The sequence below is a fragment of the Dendrobates tinctorius genome, unplaced genomic scaffold (assembly GCF_039654945.1).
Source record: "Dendrobates tinctorius isolate UK_male_01 unplaced genomic scaffold, ASM3965494v1 ptg000008l, whole genome shotgun sequence".
In the NCBI taxonomy this organism is placed as follows: domain Eukaryota; kingdom Metazoa; phylum Chordata; class Amphibia; order Anura; family Dendrobatidae; genus Dendrobates; species Dendrobates tinctorius.
In genome coordinates this window covers 71878600-71896820 of record NW_027361676.1, presented here as the reverse complement: position 1 = coordinate 71896820, position 18221 = coordinate 71878600, and the positions used below count along the sequence as shown (strand labels likewise).

Below are 18221 nucleotides of genomic sequence, written 5' to 3'. Positions count from 1 at the left end.
TATAGCTTCAGTGGCGCCGGCCTGATCGTCAGGCTCTCGGGGGTTAATCCTGCTGGAGACCAGGTTGGATGGTTAGTCACGCCCACGGTCTTTAAATAGTCATGCTGGCCTATGGGCGTCGCCGATTATAGCTTGTGTTTCATACCAAGTGGTTCCGGTCTGGAGTGGAGGTGTTCAAGAGAGAGAGATTCATATCTGGTGTCGTATGATCCGTCGTTATCCTTTCTCCTTCCCATATTTGTGTTTAGTTGTGCCCTGTTCACATTACTGTTTATTCCCGTGTGTGTGCGGCGCAGTGCAGTTTAAGTTCTCCCTGTCTGTCATTATTTGTGTGGGAGCTTTGGTGGTGACTTCTCACTGGGTGGAGGGTGGAGGGTTAAGTGCAGGGCTGAGCAGGATATAAGGAAAGGTCGGAGGCTCAGGCATTTGCACCTTCAGCAAAAACCCTGGGTTGAGGGTCAGACAGGGTTTCCCCTAGTAAAGGGACACCACAGGGGCCCCGGGTATTTCAGCCTTAGTTGAACTAAGCCCCCGTGACATTATAATCGGCCCACATTTTTTCAGGAGTCCATGGATCCATTAGATTCCATAACCCGCCAGTTGGCGGCGCTGTCCATACAGGTCTCCGAGTTGAATGGGGCAGTTCAGCAGCAGGGCCTGGTAGTAGCAAAGGTGCAAACGGCATCTGCAGGTATCGGTGCAGAGCCGAAGTTTCCGCTGCCAGAACGATTTTCAGGCGATCGCAGCAAATTTGTCGTATTTCGGGAGGCCTGCAAATTATACTTCCGCATGCGGCCAATATCCTCAGGTAATGAGGCCCAGCGAGTAGGGCTGGTGTTGTCATTACTGAGTGGTGACCCCCAAGCATGGGCATTTTCCCTACCACCTGACTCTGCTACATTTCATTCGGTCGATAATGTTTTTTCTGCCCTCGGGCTCATTTATGATGACCCTGACCGACTGGCTCTAGCGGAATCTAAAATCCGCGCCCTCCGCCAGGGGGAGCGCTTGGCAGAAGACTATTGTTCGGAATTTCGCCGCTGGGCTGTAGACACACAGTGGAATGACCCAGCACTGCGGAGCCAGTTTATTCATGGGGTATCAGGGAGGGTGAAACAAGCCCTCCTGATGTATGAGACTCCGGCATCATTGGAGTCTGCCATGAGTTTGGTGATACGTATTGATCGCCGTTTTCGTCAGGGGGCACAGGAGACGCTACCTCTGGGGGAAAACAGAGGTGCAGGTGTGGTTGAAGTAGATGAGTCCCCTGAACCTATGCAGATTGCTGGCGTGGCACAGGTTCGGCCTCGCGCTCCGGGAGTCCGGAAGTCCGGAGCATGTTTCTACTGTGGTAAAGGTGGTCATTATGTTAACGTTTGCCCGGTACTACCTAAGAGGGTCACACCGGCGGAAAACTGTTAAGCTCAGAGGGTATGGAGGAGACCCAACTGAGCGTATGCATATCCTCCATGATGGTATCTCAATGTATGCTCCCTGCCAAGGTTATTGTCGCCGGCAGAGAGCTACCTATATCAGTGTTTGTGGATAGCGGTTCCGCCACCAATCTCATAGATGAGGAGTTTGCACACACCGCCGGGTTTAAGATTGAAAAACTTCCTCACCCCATACAGGTGGTGACCATTAATGCTGTTCCCCTCCCTCAAGGGGAGATTACTGAGTTTGTGGCAGAGGTGAAACTCCACATTGGGGTCCTACATTCTGAGTCGGTTACATGTAGGGTCCTCCGTAATCTCCCAGCTCAAATGGTCCTGGGTTTTCCATGGCTGTCCAGGCACAACCCGGTAATTGATTGGAAAACTCAGGACATAGTACAATGGAGTGGTTTCTGCCAAGACAATTGCTTGGCCACATGTGTGTCCGCCGTGACGCCCAGCCTGCCGGAGGCTTTGCAGGATTTCGCGGATGTTTTCTCTGAGAAGGGTTGCTCAGAACTGCCTCCACATAGAGCCTATGACTGTGCTATTAGGTTAAAACCCGGGGCCAAATTACCTAAGGCCAGGATGTTTAATATTTCTGGTCCTGAGAGACAAGCTCTGAAAGACTACATCGCGGAGAGTCTGAGCAAAGGTCACATCTGGCCTTCGTCCTCGCCTGTAGCCGCGGGGTTTTTCTTCATTAAGAAGAAAGATGGGGGGTTACGCCCGTGTCTGGATTTCCGAGAGTTAAACCAGATTACTATCCGTGATCCCTACCCAATGCCGTTGATCCCGGATTTGTTCAACCAGGTAGCGGGGGCAAAATGGTTTTCCAAGCTGGACCTCAGGGGGGCGTATAACCTCATAAGGGTCCGTCAGGGGGATGGGTGGAAGACGGCGTTTAACACTCCTGAGGGTCATTTTGAGAGTCTGGTTATGCCGTTTGGGTTGACCACCGCGCCTGCCGTTTTCCAACATTTTATTAATGATGTCTTTGCTCATGTCCTGGGGAGATTTGTGATTGTATACCTGGATGATATCCTCATTTATTCTAGCGATCGGGACACTCATTTGCAGCATGTTAGGCAGGTGTTACAGTTGCTCCGGGAGAACCAGCTCTATGCTAAGCTGGAAAAATGTTTATTTTTTGTCCAGGAGTTGCCCTTTTTGGGATATATTGTGTCCGCAGCTGGTTTTAAAATGGACACCGCTAAGGTGCAAGCGGTGTTGCAATGGGAGAGGCCGGAGAGTCTGAAAGCACTCCAGCGGTTCCTTGGGTTTGCGAATTATTATAGGAAATTTATAAAACACTTTTCGACTGTCGCCAAACCGCTCACGGACATGACAAAAAAGGGTGCCGATCTGGCGAACTGGCCTGAGGTGGCTATACGTGCATTTGAGCGTCTGAAGAATAGTTTTGCTTCAGCCCCCATTCTGGTGCAACCAGACGTGTCTAAACCTTTTGTGGTAGAGGTTGATGCGTCGGAGGTGGGAGTGGGGGCAGTACTGTCTCAAGGCTCGTCCTTGAGCGAGATGCATCCATGCGCCTACTTCTCCAAGAAGTTGTCGCCGGCCGAACGGAATTATGATATCGGCAACAGGGAGTTGTTGGCCATCAAACTGGCTTTTGAGGAATGGCGACACTTCTTGGAGGGGGCGGCTCACCAGGTCACAGTTATCACCGACCATAAGAATCTGCTCTACCTGGAGTCGGCCAAGCGTCTGTCTCCTAGGCAGGCTCGCTGGGCATTGTTTTTTACTCGTTTCAATTTTCTTGTGACGTACCGTCCCGGGGCTAAAAACACCAAGGCGGATGCTTTGTCTAGGTGTTTTCCGGGGGGAGAACCTCGGGAAGAGCCGGTACCCATCCTCCAGAAAGGGGTAGTGGTCTCGGCTCTCACGACTGAGGTAGAGGCGGAGATTGCCGAGGCCCAAGAGGAGGTACCACCAGGACTTCCCGCCAACAAATCATTTGTACCCCTGCATCTTCGGCCTAAGGTGTTGAAGGAACACCACGATTCGGTACTGGCTGGTCACCCAGGGGTGAAGGGCACCTTAGAGCTGGTATCGCGTCGTTTCTGGTGGCCCAAAATCCGGCAGGACGTGGTCTCGTACGTGGCAGCTTGCATCACGTGCGCTAGGGCTAAGTCACCCCGAACCCGTCCTGCTGGCACGCTACAGCCTCTGGGGGTACCCAATAGGCCATGGACAGAAATCTCCATGGATTTTATCACTGACTTGCCAGCCTCGGCAGGGAACACGGTCATCCTGGTGGTGGTTGACCGTTTTTCAAAGATGGCGCATTTTGTGGCGTTGTCCTCTTTGCCCAATGCTAAGACGTTGGCTCAGGTATTTGTGAAGGAGGTGGTCAGACTCCACGGAGTACCGTCTGACATAGTATCTGATAGGGGTACGCAATTTGTGGCGAGGTTTTGGAAAGCTTTTTGCTCAAGGTTGGGGATCAAGTTGTCACATTCATCGGCGTTTCATCCACAGTCTAATGGACAAACTGAGCGCATGAACCAAAATCTAGAACAGTATTTACGATGCTTTGTGTCCGACAACCAGGAGGAGTGGTCTACTTTCCTTCCTCTGGCCGAATTCGCATTAAATAATCACCGCCAAGAGTCATCAGGAGAGTCTCCATTCTTTTGTGTGTACGGTCAACATCCTCAGTTTTGTACCTTACGTCAGGGTGACTCCGGGGGTGTCCCGGAGGAGGATCAGCTAGGAGCCCAATTGTCATCAGTCTGGAGGCGGGTGAAACAGCGTTGTTTGAGCATGAGTGCCAGGTACAAACGGGTGGCTGACAGTAGACGCGTGCCAGGTCCGGACCTGTGTGTGGGTGAATGGGTGTGGTTAGCTACGAAGAACATAAAACTCAAAATCCCTTCTTTAAAACTGGGTCCAAGGTTTATTGGGCCTTTTAGGATTTCTGCCATCATTAACCCAGTGGCTTATCGGTTGGAACTTCCCGCAGTGTACAAGATACACAACGTGTTTCACAGGGCTTTATTGAAAAAGGTGGTAGGCTCTGTGGACACAATGCCGATGCCACCTCCAGTCATGGTGGATGGCGAGTTAGAGTTCGAGGTCGCCAAGGTAGTGGACTCTCGAGTAGTACGCCGTACTCTTCAGTATTTGGTGCACTGGCGGGGGTATGGTCCAGAGGAGAGGTCTTGGGTTCCAGCCTCAGACATACATGCGGATCGGCTGGTCAGTTCTTTTCACCGTCGTCATCCGGACAAGCCGGGTCCTATGAGTCTTGAGGGCCCTGGGGTCCCTCGTAGAAGACGGGGTACTGTCATGTCGGACGCTGTTCACACCACAGCATCCGGCAGGCAGAGGTAGTTCCACCTCCAGCCACTATAGCCTCAGTGGCGCCGGCCTGATCTTCAGGCTCTCGGGGGTTAATCCTGCTGGAGACCAGGTTGGATGGTTAGTCACGCCCACGGTCTTTAAATAGTCATGCTGGCCTATGGGCATCGCCGATTATAGCTTGTGTTTCATACCAAGTGGTTCCGGTCTGGAGTGGAGGTGTTCAAGAGAGAGAGATTCATATCTGGTGTCGTATGATCCGTCGTTATCCTTTCTCCTTCCCATATTTGTGTTTAGTTGTGCCCTGTTCACATTACTGTTTATTCCCGTGTGTGTGCGGCGCAGTGCAGTTTAAGTTCTCCCTGTCTGTCATTATTTGTGTGGGAGCTTTGGTGGTGACTTCTCACTGGGTGGAGGGTGGAGGGTTAAGTGCAGGGCTGAGCAGGAGATAAGGAAAGGTCGGAGGCTCAGGCATTTGCACCTTCAGCAAAAACCCTGGGTTGAGGGTCAGACAGGGTTTCCCCTAGTAAAGGGACACCACAGGGGCCCCGGGTATTTCAGCCTTAGTTGAACTAAGCCCCCGTGACATTTATATTGAGAACTATGGGTAGTGCATTATACTATAGGGAGGATATAGGGAGAGTATTATACTATATGGAGGACTATGGGGAGTGTATTGGACTATGAGGAGTGTATTATGCTATATGGAGTACTAAGAGGAGTGTATTATACTATATGGAGGACTATGGGGAGTGTATTATACTATATGGAGGGATATGGGGCACATTGTACTATATGAAGGACTATGGGGCACATTATACTATATGTAGGACTATGGGGTGCCTTACAATATGTGGAGGACTATGGAATGTATTATGCTAATAGTATAATTCTGCCTATCTATCGAGTGATTGGATTGTTTATGCCGGAACAAAAAATCATTGTTCTCAGCAGCACATCGCCGGTGAAAACTGTAGATATGCTGCTGATAACATGATATTGTATGGGAGCAAATTGATCTACTAGTGATTGTTCTGTACCCATCATTCTTCCTCAGCCAGTGTCAAGAGGCTGGGAAACAAGCGTCAAGCAACTGCAATATTGTTGATAATGCTCGTTTAGGGGCCTGGACTCAGCACATGTAAGAGCAACCAAAATGTTTTTGTGTAATGGTGCAATATATCAGCATTTGAGGCCCCACTTTTGCCCAGGGCCCCACTTTGTCTAAAACTGGCCCTGCACAACAGCAATTACTACTCTCCAGATCACACTGGGATTTATACGTGAGAAAGTCTGCCTTACAACAAAAGTATATGGAGCCTCTTTATGAGGCCCCATGAATTACATTTTAAAAGCCACAGAATGCAGTGTGAATGGAGCTGGATACCGGAGAACACGGTGAGTATATTAACATACTGACACTACACTATATTTACGGTTACACATGTTTAGGGAGTAAAAAAAATGAAGAGGAGTGCTTGTTTAAACATTTTGTGCAGTTTATCTACTATAGCCTCAGTGTTGCACTGTGTATCACTGACTGCTGTCTGCAGAATGAGTTAACAGAGTACCATCAGTGAGCTCATTCTGAAGCAATGTTTTAATGCTCTTATCTGCCTTTTCTTTAGCTCTTCTTAGCTGATATATGAATGCAACTTCGATGTGGTCTGTGGCCATTAGCACAGGGGAGTTTATAAAAAGAAAAATAAATGCTTTGCAATCCCACTTACAGAATGAGCTCACTGATGGATTCTCAGATTATTACAATTAACGTTTTTTTTCTACTTTTTCTGCTTCTCCAGACATTTCTTCTTTTTGATGCATGTCTTGTTCGAGCCAATATAGAAAAAGCCCTCTTTGAAAAGTCTTAGGTATGCCGCCCAACATATACATAAAATCAGATGTTACTAATAAAGCCACTGTAGTGGACTCTTGATTGATGCAGGACATTTCCTAGAAATCCAAATGCCATGTGCAGAGCAGAATGTCTTGGGCTTTATCCATATTGTTTTAACACAGCATTCAGTTTATACGTTATAGAGGATCCCAGCACAGTGGCATACATTCTGTATATAGACATATTTATGAAGATATGTACTAATATTTCAAATGATTTCATAGAATCATAGAATCATAGAATCATAGAATCGTAGAGTTGGAAGGGACCTCCTGGGCCATCTGGTCCAACCCCCTGCTCAAAGCAGGATTCGCTAAATCATCCCAGTCAGATGTCTGTCCAGCCTCTGTTTGAAGACTTCCATTGAAGGAGAACTCACCACTTCTCGTGGCAGCCTGTTCCACTCATTGATCACTCTAACTGTCAAAAATGTTTTCCTTCATTTATCCCATCTTTAGCATTTCCTACATTGAATTCCTAAAACCTTTTGTGCCCCACCGGCAAGCTTTGAAGACTAAATCCAATATGGAAGCTGTTATGCAGAGTTCACAGTCAGAGGCAGATCTAGCTGAAAATCATGATACTCACCTGGGATTGCTGACGTCCAGGATGCGCAAGAAGGTAAATTCTTACCCAAAGCCACTGCAGTTGTGTCTCATAGAGGGCGATGTAGTTAGAGCTGTATAGTAAGGAAGTCAATGTGCTGTGTTCATCAGTCTAATGCACTTTTAGGAGCCTCTCAAGTTACAAAAGCAGCTGGTTGATTGATGTGAGCTGTATACTTATGACATTACCTATAGATAAGCCTTAAAGTGTAACTGTCATTTTAATTTTTATTAATTAATAATGTAGAGCAAATGATTCTAATAATCTTTCAAATATTCCTTATAATCGAAATCCATAAGAAAATGTTTCAAAAACCTTCTGGAAGATGTCCCCCTATTCTGTTTCTGAAGAAAATCCATATTGAGCTCCACACACTGAATACACGGCTTTCTAAGGCCGTTTTCACATTTGCGTATCTGTGCGCAGTGTTTGATCTGCATAGATCCCAATGCGTCATGTGTACATATCTTTTACATGGTGTACGCATGCGTTGTTTCGCGGTGTGCGGCGAACGCAACATGTTGCATTTTTTGAGGCATCAAATATGCGCAGCCATGTGCATGCGGATAAGTGCTGATGAAGTGCGTCAAAATAACGCATTACTGTCTATGGGAACGCATTTGTACGCAAGGACATCTGTGCGCATGTGTTCGATACGCATGTGTACTTCAGAATGAGCAGGTCCAGGAAGTGTTAAATTAAACATTGTTTTTATTTTTGTTAATAAAAATTATTTTTTTTTCACAATCCCTGTCTCCCTATGTTTTCTTTATCTCTTTATTTAAACGTGTGTGTTGTTGAGTGAAGTATTAACAGGTGTTACAGTCAAGGTGTTTAGTATTAAAGTTACAGTGAAGGTGGTAGTATTAAAGTCAGCAAACATTACAGGTACATTTTACTTATTAGCGGTTTAAACCATTTCGTCTTGCAATGCCACCCATCCAATATCCGAAACAAAGTAGGCAGCAAATTTATACCTTATTTGGGCATCTTACACTGTAGTCCTCAGAAGGTGATCTTGGTAATCCTGCAATGTGGTAATAACAGGTTCCTCAAGTTCTAAGTGGTGTCACTCTTTCACTAGGATGTAATTGAGCAGAGCAACACACGCTTTCACAACCTCATCAATTGTCTCAATTTTTAATTTGATGGCTGTTCCCAAAATTCGCCATTTAGATACCAACAATCCAAAGGCACACTCCACAGTTCTTCGTGCCCTTGACAGTCTGTAGTTGTAAATCCTTTTGGTGTGATTCAAGTCCTGACTTGAGTACGGTTTTATGAGGTTGGCACACATTTGAAATGCCTCATTGGCGGTCCTTCAGAGTTTGGAAGAGGTCGTGGCTGTGGAAAATTGAAATTATTCCCATTCAAACGTTGGCTTATGTCAGAGTTTTTGAAAGTTTGTGAGTCATTTCCTTGTCCAAAGGCGCCAAAGTCCATGGCGACAAATCTACAAGTAAGCATCTGCAATCGCTATGAGAACAATAGAAAAATATTTTTTGTAATTGAAATACTCGGATCCACTTCCAGCAGGTTTCCTAATCCTATTGTGTTTGCTATCCACATCCCCAAAACAGTTAGGAAAATTACAAATGTACTGGACTTTTGCAGAATTTTCCAGAGAGAGTTCAGTTGTGGATTGGGGGAGAAATTTCTCACACAGAACGTCACATAAAACACGGCAGGTGTCTCCAACAATCCCAGAAAGGGTGGACACTCCAATGCGGAATTGAAAATGTAGAGATGATAAGGTCTCTTCGGTAGACAGGAATCTGCAGAACAGAAAATAATATTATTGATAGGTGTTTCTTTTTCAAAATTAGGTACCTTAGTCAACAGATGTTCTTCAGCAGGCATTGCTTGACTTAGTTGTGTGTCCTGCCTGGTGATGGATCCTCGGACACGTAGCAGCAAGTCATCGAAGCTCTGTTCCAACATCCTCGTGTAGTCTAAAAACTTGCACGCAGGGTTTGCTTGCAGCTCGGTGTATGAGTGGTAGGCTCCACGGCTCTCTCGGACTTCAACAATGTGGGGTTGCCAGTAGTGACGATGACGTCTTCTCCGTCTTTCTCTTCTTTCTTCTTCACAAGCCACAGCAAAAGGCAACAGCCAATTTCAAATACAAATCCAGATTACGATATAAGCTTTCCATGCCAGGATCCATCTTGCAGCTTGATACAGCAGCAAAAGTTGAGGATTTCATCTGTACAAGGGTCTATATACAGAATTTCCATGAGACACGCCCATTGGACGTGGCTTGTGTCAAGGAAATTCTCCTGGAAAAGCATTATCCTATCGAACGCATGCGCATAAATATCACAAACGCATGCACACGCAGCTTTTTTTGGCATCATGCGTAAGCTGATGAGGATAAAAAAATGTTGCGTTAGCATGCGTTTTGGCATACGTTTGTGCATGCAGATGATATGCTGCACACATATATGCAAATGTGAACTTAACTTAGGAGTGGAGTCGAAGCCTACATGTGCGTGCTCCTGGCTGAATCCCATGCACTGTATGTCAGTGCATCAGCCGGTTACTTCAGTCTTTGGCACAGTGCTGAGCTCTGTCAGCTCTTGTTGTCAGCACACAACTCCTTCTGCCTTGTCAGCTGGTTCCTGTGTATTCATTAAATCAGCAGTTTTCCTCATTGTATGGCACAGGTACACAGGACAATCAGCTGAGAAGTCAGAAGGAGCCCAGTAACATTGGCACTTCTCTTCAGTGTTTATCACACTGCTCCTTCTATCCTCCTCCTGCACTGACGATCCATCCTGCATGTGTTCTATTCTATGTCAGCAAGCATTTTGTACTGGTAACCATTTCATTCAACTCCTTTGCTATAAATCATCCATTACATTGTTCTCAGTACTTACTGTTGTATATCCATGAGGGGGGATCACTGTAGATGTTATAATGGGAGAGGTGCTATAGCATAAAGATGTAATCAGAATTAGCGTCTTTGATCATCTAATCCACACCAGGATGTGTTGAGCAGCTGTTGCTAATTTATAACACACAGCTCCCACAATCCCTCTCTCCTGTCCCTGTATTGGGGCCTATAAATTTAGCAACATTCTAATGGGTACACCCTTGTGTAGGGTCGCACACATTCAGCAAAGCATCGCATTAGCTAAGCATCAAGCAAAAGCAGTTATTCCATGGCAGTTAGTCAGGGCAGGAGTCAGGTAAATCACACTTTGAACTCCTTTTTATCCATGTGCTTTATTTCTTTCCTCCTGTGTTCCCTTGCCATTCACATTCACCGTCCCATCCCTCCTCTATCACGACTCCTACACATCAGCCCCTCTATACTTTCCTCTCCCATGTACAGCTCCCATGCACTCCTCACCTTCCTGAAAAAAAAACTCAGCCCATCTTGCCCATACACATCGCAGAAAAGAAAATTCTTACCATTCCAATAACTACTTGCTCTTTATCTTCCTACTGATTTCGGGGACATCTATCCCAACCCTGGTCCAGCATCCCCCAACCTCAACCCCTACCCTACCTCATATCGAAACCATACTAATCTTATTAATATTACTTGCATTCCCTCATCTCCCTCTTTCAATTGTGCCCTCTGAAATCCTCGGTCTGTATGTAACAAACTTCCTTTCCTGCACAATTACTTTCTGAACAACTCTCTCAATCTGTTGGCCCTCACCGAAACCTGGACCCAGGATTCTGACGCTGTCTCCTCTGCTGCCCTTTCCCATGGTGGCTTACAAATCACTCATTCCTCGAGACCCACAAACAGACTTTGTGGTGGAGTCGGCATACTACTGTCCCCACAATGTACTTTCCAGGTCATCCCTCCCAGTTCCATCACTCTCATTCCCTTCTCTTGAGGTCCACACCATCAGGCTTTCCTTCCCCTCTCCCTCAGAGTAGTGGTCATATACTGACCCCCAGGCTCACCCACCCACTTCCTTGACCACTTCTCAGCCTGGCTGCCGCACTTCATGTCCTCAGAACTCCCAAACCCTTATAGGAGACTTCAACACCCCCATTAACAGCCCCACTTCCACATATGCATCCCAGCTTCTATCACTAACCACTTCTCTCAGTCTCTCACAGCTCTCAACCTCTGAGACACGTAAAGACGGTAACACCCTTGACGAGGTCTTTGTCCGGCTCTGTTCAATCTCCTACCTAAATAACTCACCGCTTCCCCTCTCTAGCCACAACATTCTCTCCTTCACGCTCACAAATCCTCGTCCACCCCAGCATACTCCTACCTATCACACATTCATAAATCTACAAGCCATTAACCCTCATACACTTTCAGACTCCCTACACTCATTACTGTCCCCAATCTCCCCTTTTTCCTGTCCTGATCTGGCTGTACATCACTACAATGACACTATCAGAAGCACCCTTGACCAAGTAGCGCCCCTCACCCTCAGAACCTCCAAACACAGAGTAAAACAGCCCTGGCTCACATTGCAAACTCGACTTCTCCAGCGATGGTCTAGGTGTGCTGGAGCGCACAGGAACGAGCTGACAGGCAGAAGAACAGTGTGTGGACAGCTAACAGCTGACAGAGCTCAGCTTTGTGGAAGGCTGAGGTAACCTGCTGATGCACTGACAAACTGTTAGGCATCAGGTTTCTGCATCTGCTCTGCAGGAAGCCAGAGCCTCACATTCTGCGGTCTCCTGCTGTCTATCTACCGCAGAGGAGATTGCTTTGCAGCAGATCGCTCCAGAGAATAAGTCCCTCTGTTCTTCTACTGGGCATGCTCACGAGACGATCTCCCATTGGAGATCGGGAGTCATGTGCCCAGGTCCTGCTCCAGATCTCATTGGTCCATCTCGGAGATCTGTAAGCTTCCGAAAGGTCCCGGGTTTAAAAAGCGCGCATGACCGTTCGACCATGCGCTAGTATAGTCTCTAGTTGCTACTGTGTGAATGATGATGGATGTATGAACCTGCGAATGACTCATTAAGATCCCCTTCCTTTGATATTACGAATGTGTACAGGGACTTAGATTAGAGTCAGCGCCAGCGCGTGGCAGGCCTCAAGCCACTACAGCATCATCCACAGTGCTAGCGTCCGACATTGCGCCTGCTTCCTTGCTTTGTCGACTAGCGCAGTGTTCTACGCCACGCTGCAGTTGCAGTCCTCTTTGGCGTCCGCAGTAGCGATGCCGCATGCACAGTAGGTCTAGACGGATGCAGATCCTCGGTCTTGGGTCCTGCTCCTGTGACCTGATACCGTGTGTGCATTTACCTGAGTCCTGTGACACTAACAGGCTCAGCCTTTTGTGTTTACCTCTGCTGATATCTCTGTGAGAAAATAGAGATTGCTTTTACTTGGGTGACGTTCAATCCGTGCGCGATATACCGCCATATTGTGCATCTGCCATTACCTAGCAGCGGTGTAACACCTACTGCACGGTGGACCCCGAGCGGCGAACGCACTTTATTATTTATTTTTATTTAGTGCGTTCCGCCGTTCCTAACACAAACAGTGCACCGAATCCAGCCAGGAGCGCGCATGCAGTGTAGGCTCCGCCCCCACCCTTATTTGAAAGATTATTAAAATAGTTTGCTCTACATTATTATTTAATAAAAATTAAAATTATAGCTACGTTTTAAATGTCCAAGATAGGAATACCCTTTTAGGCGATGTATCCCAACCTTTATATCAGACTTTAGACAGATTGTAAATTGTCAGATTTAAGTAAGCAGTGCTATATGTTAGTGATTACGTGTTCCTGAAAATAGAACATCATCAGCCTTATGATTCATATTTGCCGTTTTTGTAGTTAATTGATAGGAATTGAATGGTTCCCAAACCGACAGGATTGATCTTGCTCTTATTTCTGTACATTTATAGTAAATCTTCCGCTAGATGCTTCATGTTTTACTACTTCTATCAGTGTTCATGATGCAGTTGCCAGTGAATGACTAGAAGTGATTTTACATGGCTGATTGGTGAACCAGCGCTAGCTCACAATCATTGCTCTATGTAAACATGTCGCCAACCAGCCGCCGAGCAACAAAGTGCCCATCTGTCAGATGATTTGATATGTCCATAAAAAAATAATGTCTGGAACATTTCCCTTGGGGATATGTTGACACTAATATTCATGGTACATGGGGGCAAAAAAATCCTATTAACGATTGTTCTGTCCCCCCTAAAGTTTGTGTTGGCCTTTGTGAACAGGTCTTCAAATGAACACAGATGGACTTGTATAAATTGGTTCTTGTTATAGCAGATATTTGCTTGTGTAAAATGACCATTAGCTTTCGAACTGATTCTGTGCTGAAGCCTCTTTTTGTAGTCTCTCACAAAAATGCCAGAGTATTGTAACATGCTATTTTGTACGATAAAACGAAACCATGACCGAATGGATTGCATAGTAGTCAATGGCGTTTGTCATTCCGTGATGTTGTTTTCAATGTTCTACTGGTGTAACACAACATCAGAAATAACAACATAGGTGAGAACATAGCCTTTTATTAAAGGACCTTTCACACAGCGGTTTCTCCTACGTTCAAGATGCATTAGACGACATCTTGGTGTCTGCCTCCAATAGGCGCATAAGGCCCAAAATGGTGCATTACAGAGCACACAGTGACTCCTTGTGCACCTTTATAGTCAATTGCCCTGTCAGAGCATACACCCAAATTCTGTTTTGTGGGGGGTTTGGACATAAGCCCTAACGGGACCTCTGAATGTAGGAGAAAACTGCAATGCTAGTCACTTTTCACGGCCAAGGCGTGAGTCAGAGTGGTCAAGGAGACCAAGGTCAGAAGCCAGGAGGGTACGTCATAAACAGAAGGAAGAGACAAAAGCGTAGTCAGGTAACGTTCCAAGGTCAGAGTACCGGAAGGATAACGGATCAGAGATGAAGGGGTTAAACAGGCGGATGGTCAGAACGAAGTCCAAGGTCAGGCAACAGATCAAGCATATAGAACTTAAAGCACGGAAAAGCACAAAGCACAAAACTCACAAGATGAATGTATGTCTGGCAGGGATCTGGGAGAAGCTGCTCAGTTAAGTAGGCATGGCAATTACCTGGGATAGTGAACACCTGAGTCAGCCGACGCCTCCCAGTTACAGATTGGCTAGTCAAGCTGTCAATAAACACACTGACAGCTCAGCACGCCCCTGAACCAGACTGGATTGCCATGCTGTCAATCACAGTACTGACAGCTTCAGCACGCCCCGGATTGGACGGCTGAGCTGTCAGTAACTGCATCCCAGACACCCTGAGGGGTGGGTCTGTGACAAAAACACTATGTAAAATAGATCACCCCCAGGGCAAGTGGGGGAGTTCACTTACTCGGTACCGGGCAGGTGTCTTAAAGGGGATGTGTTGCGTGGCCCTGGGTGCCCATGTAAAATAGGTGGAATAAAGTTTGTGTATGGATAAGTTTGTGACACCACCTGTGGTATCTGGTCAGAAGGGGACCAGCACTGCAGTGCAGATCCTCTGGAACAGATGGTGTGATGCAGCAGAGGTGTAATAGCTCTCCACAGGCAGAGCTGTAGTCCCAGGGCAGCAGTAGTAGATGTTGAGGTAGATGGTGTAGTGTTAGGCACAGAGATGTAGCAGTGCTGAGTAGGTTGGCACAGGAAGAAGGCAATGACACAGCTGAATGCAGTTCCAATGCTTTACTCACGTTTCTGGCATAGACAGGTGCCCGCTTCAGTGCTGTGTCCTCCAGGTCAGGGGCCCAGCCAACTCCCAGGCAGATGGAATACACCCTTCCAGCACTCCCTTCTGTGTGCCTTTTCTGAACGTCTCCTTACTAGCGCTAATCTGAAGTACTTGTAGTTCTGAATTACACTCAAGTTCCTCTTTCTTGCTGTTACTTACAACTCCACTCGCATGACAGACAGCTGTAGCCAACTTCGGGGACTCCTTACAATCATGTCCTGGCTCACACACGTTGCTGCTGTGTCGTCGAGTCTTAGGTGGGAATAAAATGGTCTCAATTTCTATTCCTCCAGTTTCTGCTGTAGGATTATTAGTATCACACACAGCCTCAGATACCGGTGCCCGGCTGTAATGATAAGTAAGATATTGCTTTGCTGGAACATTCCAGAATCTCCCATTGTTACACTACAGATGAGACCCTGCCTGTCACACAGCTGCAACTCCCTTCCTCCCCCCCTCGGCTCACTCACAAATCCAGTCTAACCTGAATCCCCAGTGTGAGATCCTTCCTGCCTCACGGCGGGGGGGGTCTCTTTGTCTCTGAACCATGTGCTCAGCTACTCTCATAAAAAATAATGGAGATCTAATCATTCGGTCATAAAACGCGGCCCGTTTATGATAAAAACATGAAAATAACATGTCTGCAAAATGCACGAAACCAGCGTTCTGGCCCATAATTTTCACGGTTTCAGCACCCACAGAAACTGAGAACTGGATTTCTCCTAAAAGGTGTGACATAACTACTGCATGTTTGGACTTGAATTATACCCTCCGACAGCCTAAAGAATATGATACCATGTGCATGTTTATACGAGGTACCCTCTGCGAGATATAGTCATTATAAGTTTTGTAGTCAGAATTGTAACTCCTAGAGCAGGGGGAGGAACATCCCTAGACTGCCCCTTTCGTGATGTCACAAACCCAAAGCTGTAAGGTACTCCCTCCCTAAAATTGGTCATTCGAGCTGGAGGTTTGATGCCAAATGGACCCCAGATGCAGGGCGTCATGTGGCCCCGCCTCCCCACATGGTTAGCCTAAAGAACATTAAGCAACTGTAAGTGTTGATCTCTATGTTAATTCCATTTATTTTATATTTGCATTGTAGATACCTAATGTCTCAACTTTGTAACATATTTTATCTGTGTAATGACTGCCCCCCTTTTGGGGAATAAATTATAATTTTATTAGTCTGTCTTCATGCTCTAAAAATGAACACGTGCCTTTAAGATAATTGCTACTGAATTGGGTTAGCTTCGAACCCCTCTATTAAGTTTATAACTTAATCAGTGAAACTCTGGAGCTGGTGGCGGCAAAGTGTGATCTGGGCCCTGGGTACTGCTGAGAGTGACGGAAGGGATTTTATAAGCTAATTGGGTGGCTGCGGCCAGAGCATTTTATAATTCCCTCACTACAGCGTGCCGGGTGGCCAGACCTCATTGAAGCAGCCGGCCGGTGACCAATTATCCCAGGTGTAGTTCCCTGACTGACCTAAGGGTAAGGGGGGTGCCAGAGAGCTGCGAGTTCCAAAGTGGAACTGAAAAGTTTCGTGAAGTATTGTGGGCAGTGGTGGGACAACCAAAATAACCCCCCGGCGATAAATTGTTAGGGCAAGACTAGCTTGCTGTTTTTTTATCACATGGTGCCTGCGGTGGGATAACTAAGATAAGCCCCCCTGTGCCTGTGATAGCCGTGTGTCAGCAGTGCGTCACATCCCTCCGTCCGTGACATACCGGTGTCAGCGGCGGGATCGTGACATATTGGTGGCAGCGCGGTGGGATAATCATAGAGCATTAGTGATCTGGTTTAAGCAATCATTCCTCTCACTAAAAACCTGCACGGTTCCTGCGGGGCCCTGCGTCATAGGTTTTGGAGAACAGACTCAGTGTTTACTAGTCCTGAGACAACTGTATGTACTTGCAAGTATCCCCTCCCTCCTCTTTGTTTTTCTATTCTATCTTTTATTTGGCAACCATGGCTACGCGGGGAGAAGCCTATTATAAGCAGTTTAACAAGGACGCCCTCAGGGTCCTGTGCACGGCAAACCAGATTGACGCCGCCGACATGACCAAAGCCCAGTTGGTCGTGGCTGTGGTGCAATGGGAGGAGAACCAGGGCACAGAAGGCAGCACCAGTGCCGACGGTGCAGTCGCAGAGGTCTAGCTGGTGCAGTTCGGCCTGACAGGCAGCCAGGAATTCGTGGACCGCTATCTGCACCTGGCCCTACAGCAACTCCCTGCCGAAGACTATGTTGGATGTCTGCAGCTGCTACAGCCAGCACAAGAACCGAGCGCCAAGCCAAGCGAGACCATCAACTGGAGGTGCTCCGGCAAAGGGGAATACTCCCCACAGCCTGGAGCCGTGAGCCCAGCAGCGCCCAGACTCCTAACCCCAGCCAGAACATTTTTCTGTGATGGAAAAGGACGGAGACTTGGACACATTTCAGCGGGCCTTTGAGAAAGCCTGCAGACATAACCGGCTACAAAAGGACCAATGGGCCAGGTACCTGACTCCAGGGCTAAAAGGCAAAGACCTGGAGGTGTTTGCTTCTCTGCGGCCAGAAGACGATGACGGCTATGATGCCATCAAGCAGGCCTTGATCGCCAAATACCGGCTGACCCCTGAGGTATACCGAAAGAAGTTCCGGAACCTCCAACGTGGCCCACACAATAGTTATAGCGATGTGGTGCAAGGACTCAGGACCCACATTCACCAGTGGATCCATGGACTGTCAGTTGATTCCTTTGAACTGCTACGGGACCTGATGATCAAAGACCAGTTCCTGCATCTGCCCACCTGAGGCCCGACAGTTCATCCTGGACCGAGAACCAACGAATGCGGACAAAGCCGCGCAGATCGCCGACAACTATGAGGCCAACCAGAAGCCAGAGACACGGAGGCTAGTCACTGCCAGCAGGAGAGGGGGTAAACCTGCAACCAACCCCAGTGCCACTGCCAGCCGTCCCTCCAGAGGCCCTGTCCCTGTTGCCAAAACCAGGCCTACTACTGACAGTCGCCAGTGTTACAACTGCAGTCGGACTGGTCATATCAGTGCCACCTGTCCAGAGAAGCAGAAACCCCCCCCAGTCAAGGCCTCTGGGCCCAACGCCTCTGTTCTTTTGGTGGGAGGTGTGGTTGGGAGGATTGACGACAACGTTCAACACGTCCAGGTGGGAGCCCATTTTTCTACAAGCCTCAAGGACACCGGGGCTGAACGAACCCTCATCCGTCCTGGACTGGCGGCCCCTGAAGAGTTTATTGAGGGGAAAACCCTGATTGTCACCGGGATCG

At 47.4% G+C, this 18221-nt stretch overlaps 1 protein-coding gene across 2 annotated transcripts in view; it reads left to right on the top strand.

Annotated features, from left to right (window-relative positions):
- Positions 1–18221, top strand: part of LOC141092403 (EF-hand calcium-binding domain-containing protein 6-like) — a 266005-nt gene that overhangs the window by 222086 nt on the left and 25698 nt on the right. For both annotated transcript variants that reach the window (XM_073578531.1, XM_073578540.1), the window contains one exon: positions 7110–7272. In XM_073578531.1, the coding sequence (XP_073434632.1) occupies positions 7110–7272 (163 nt within the window). The remainder of the gene's footprint in view (positions 1–7109; positions 7273–18221) is intronic.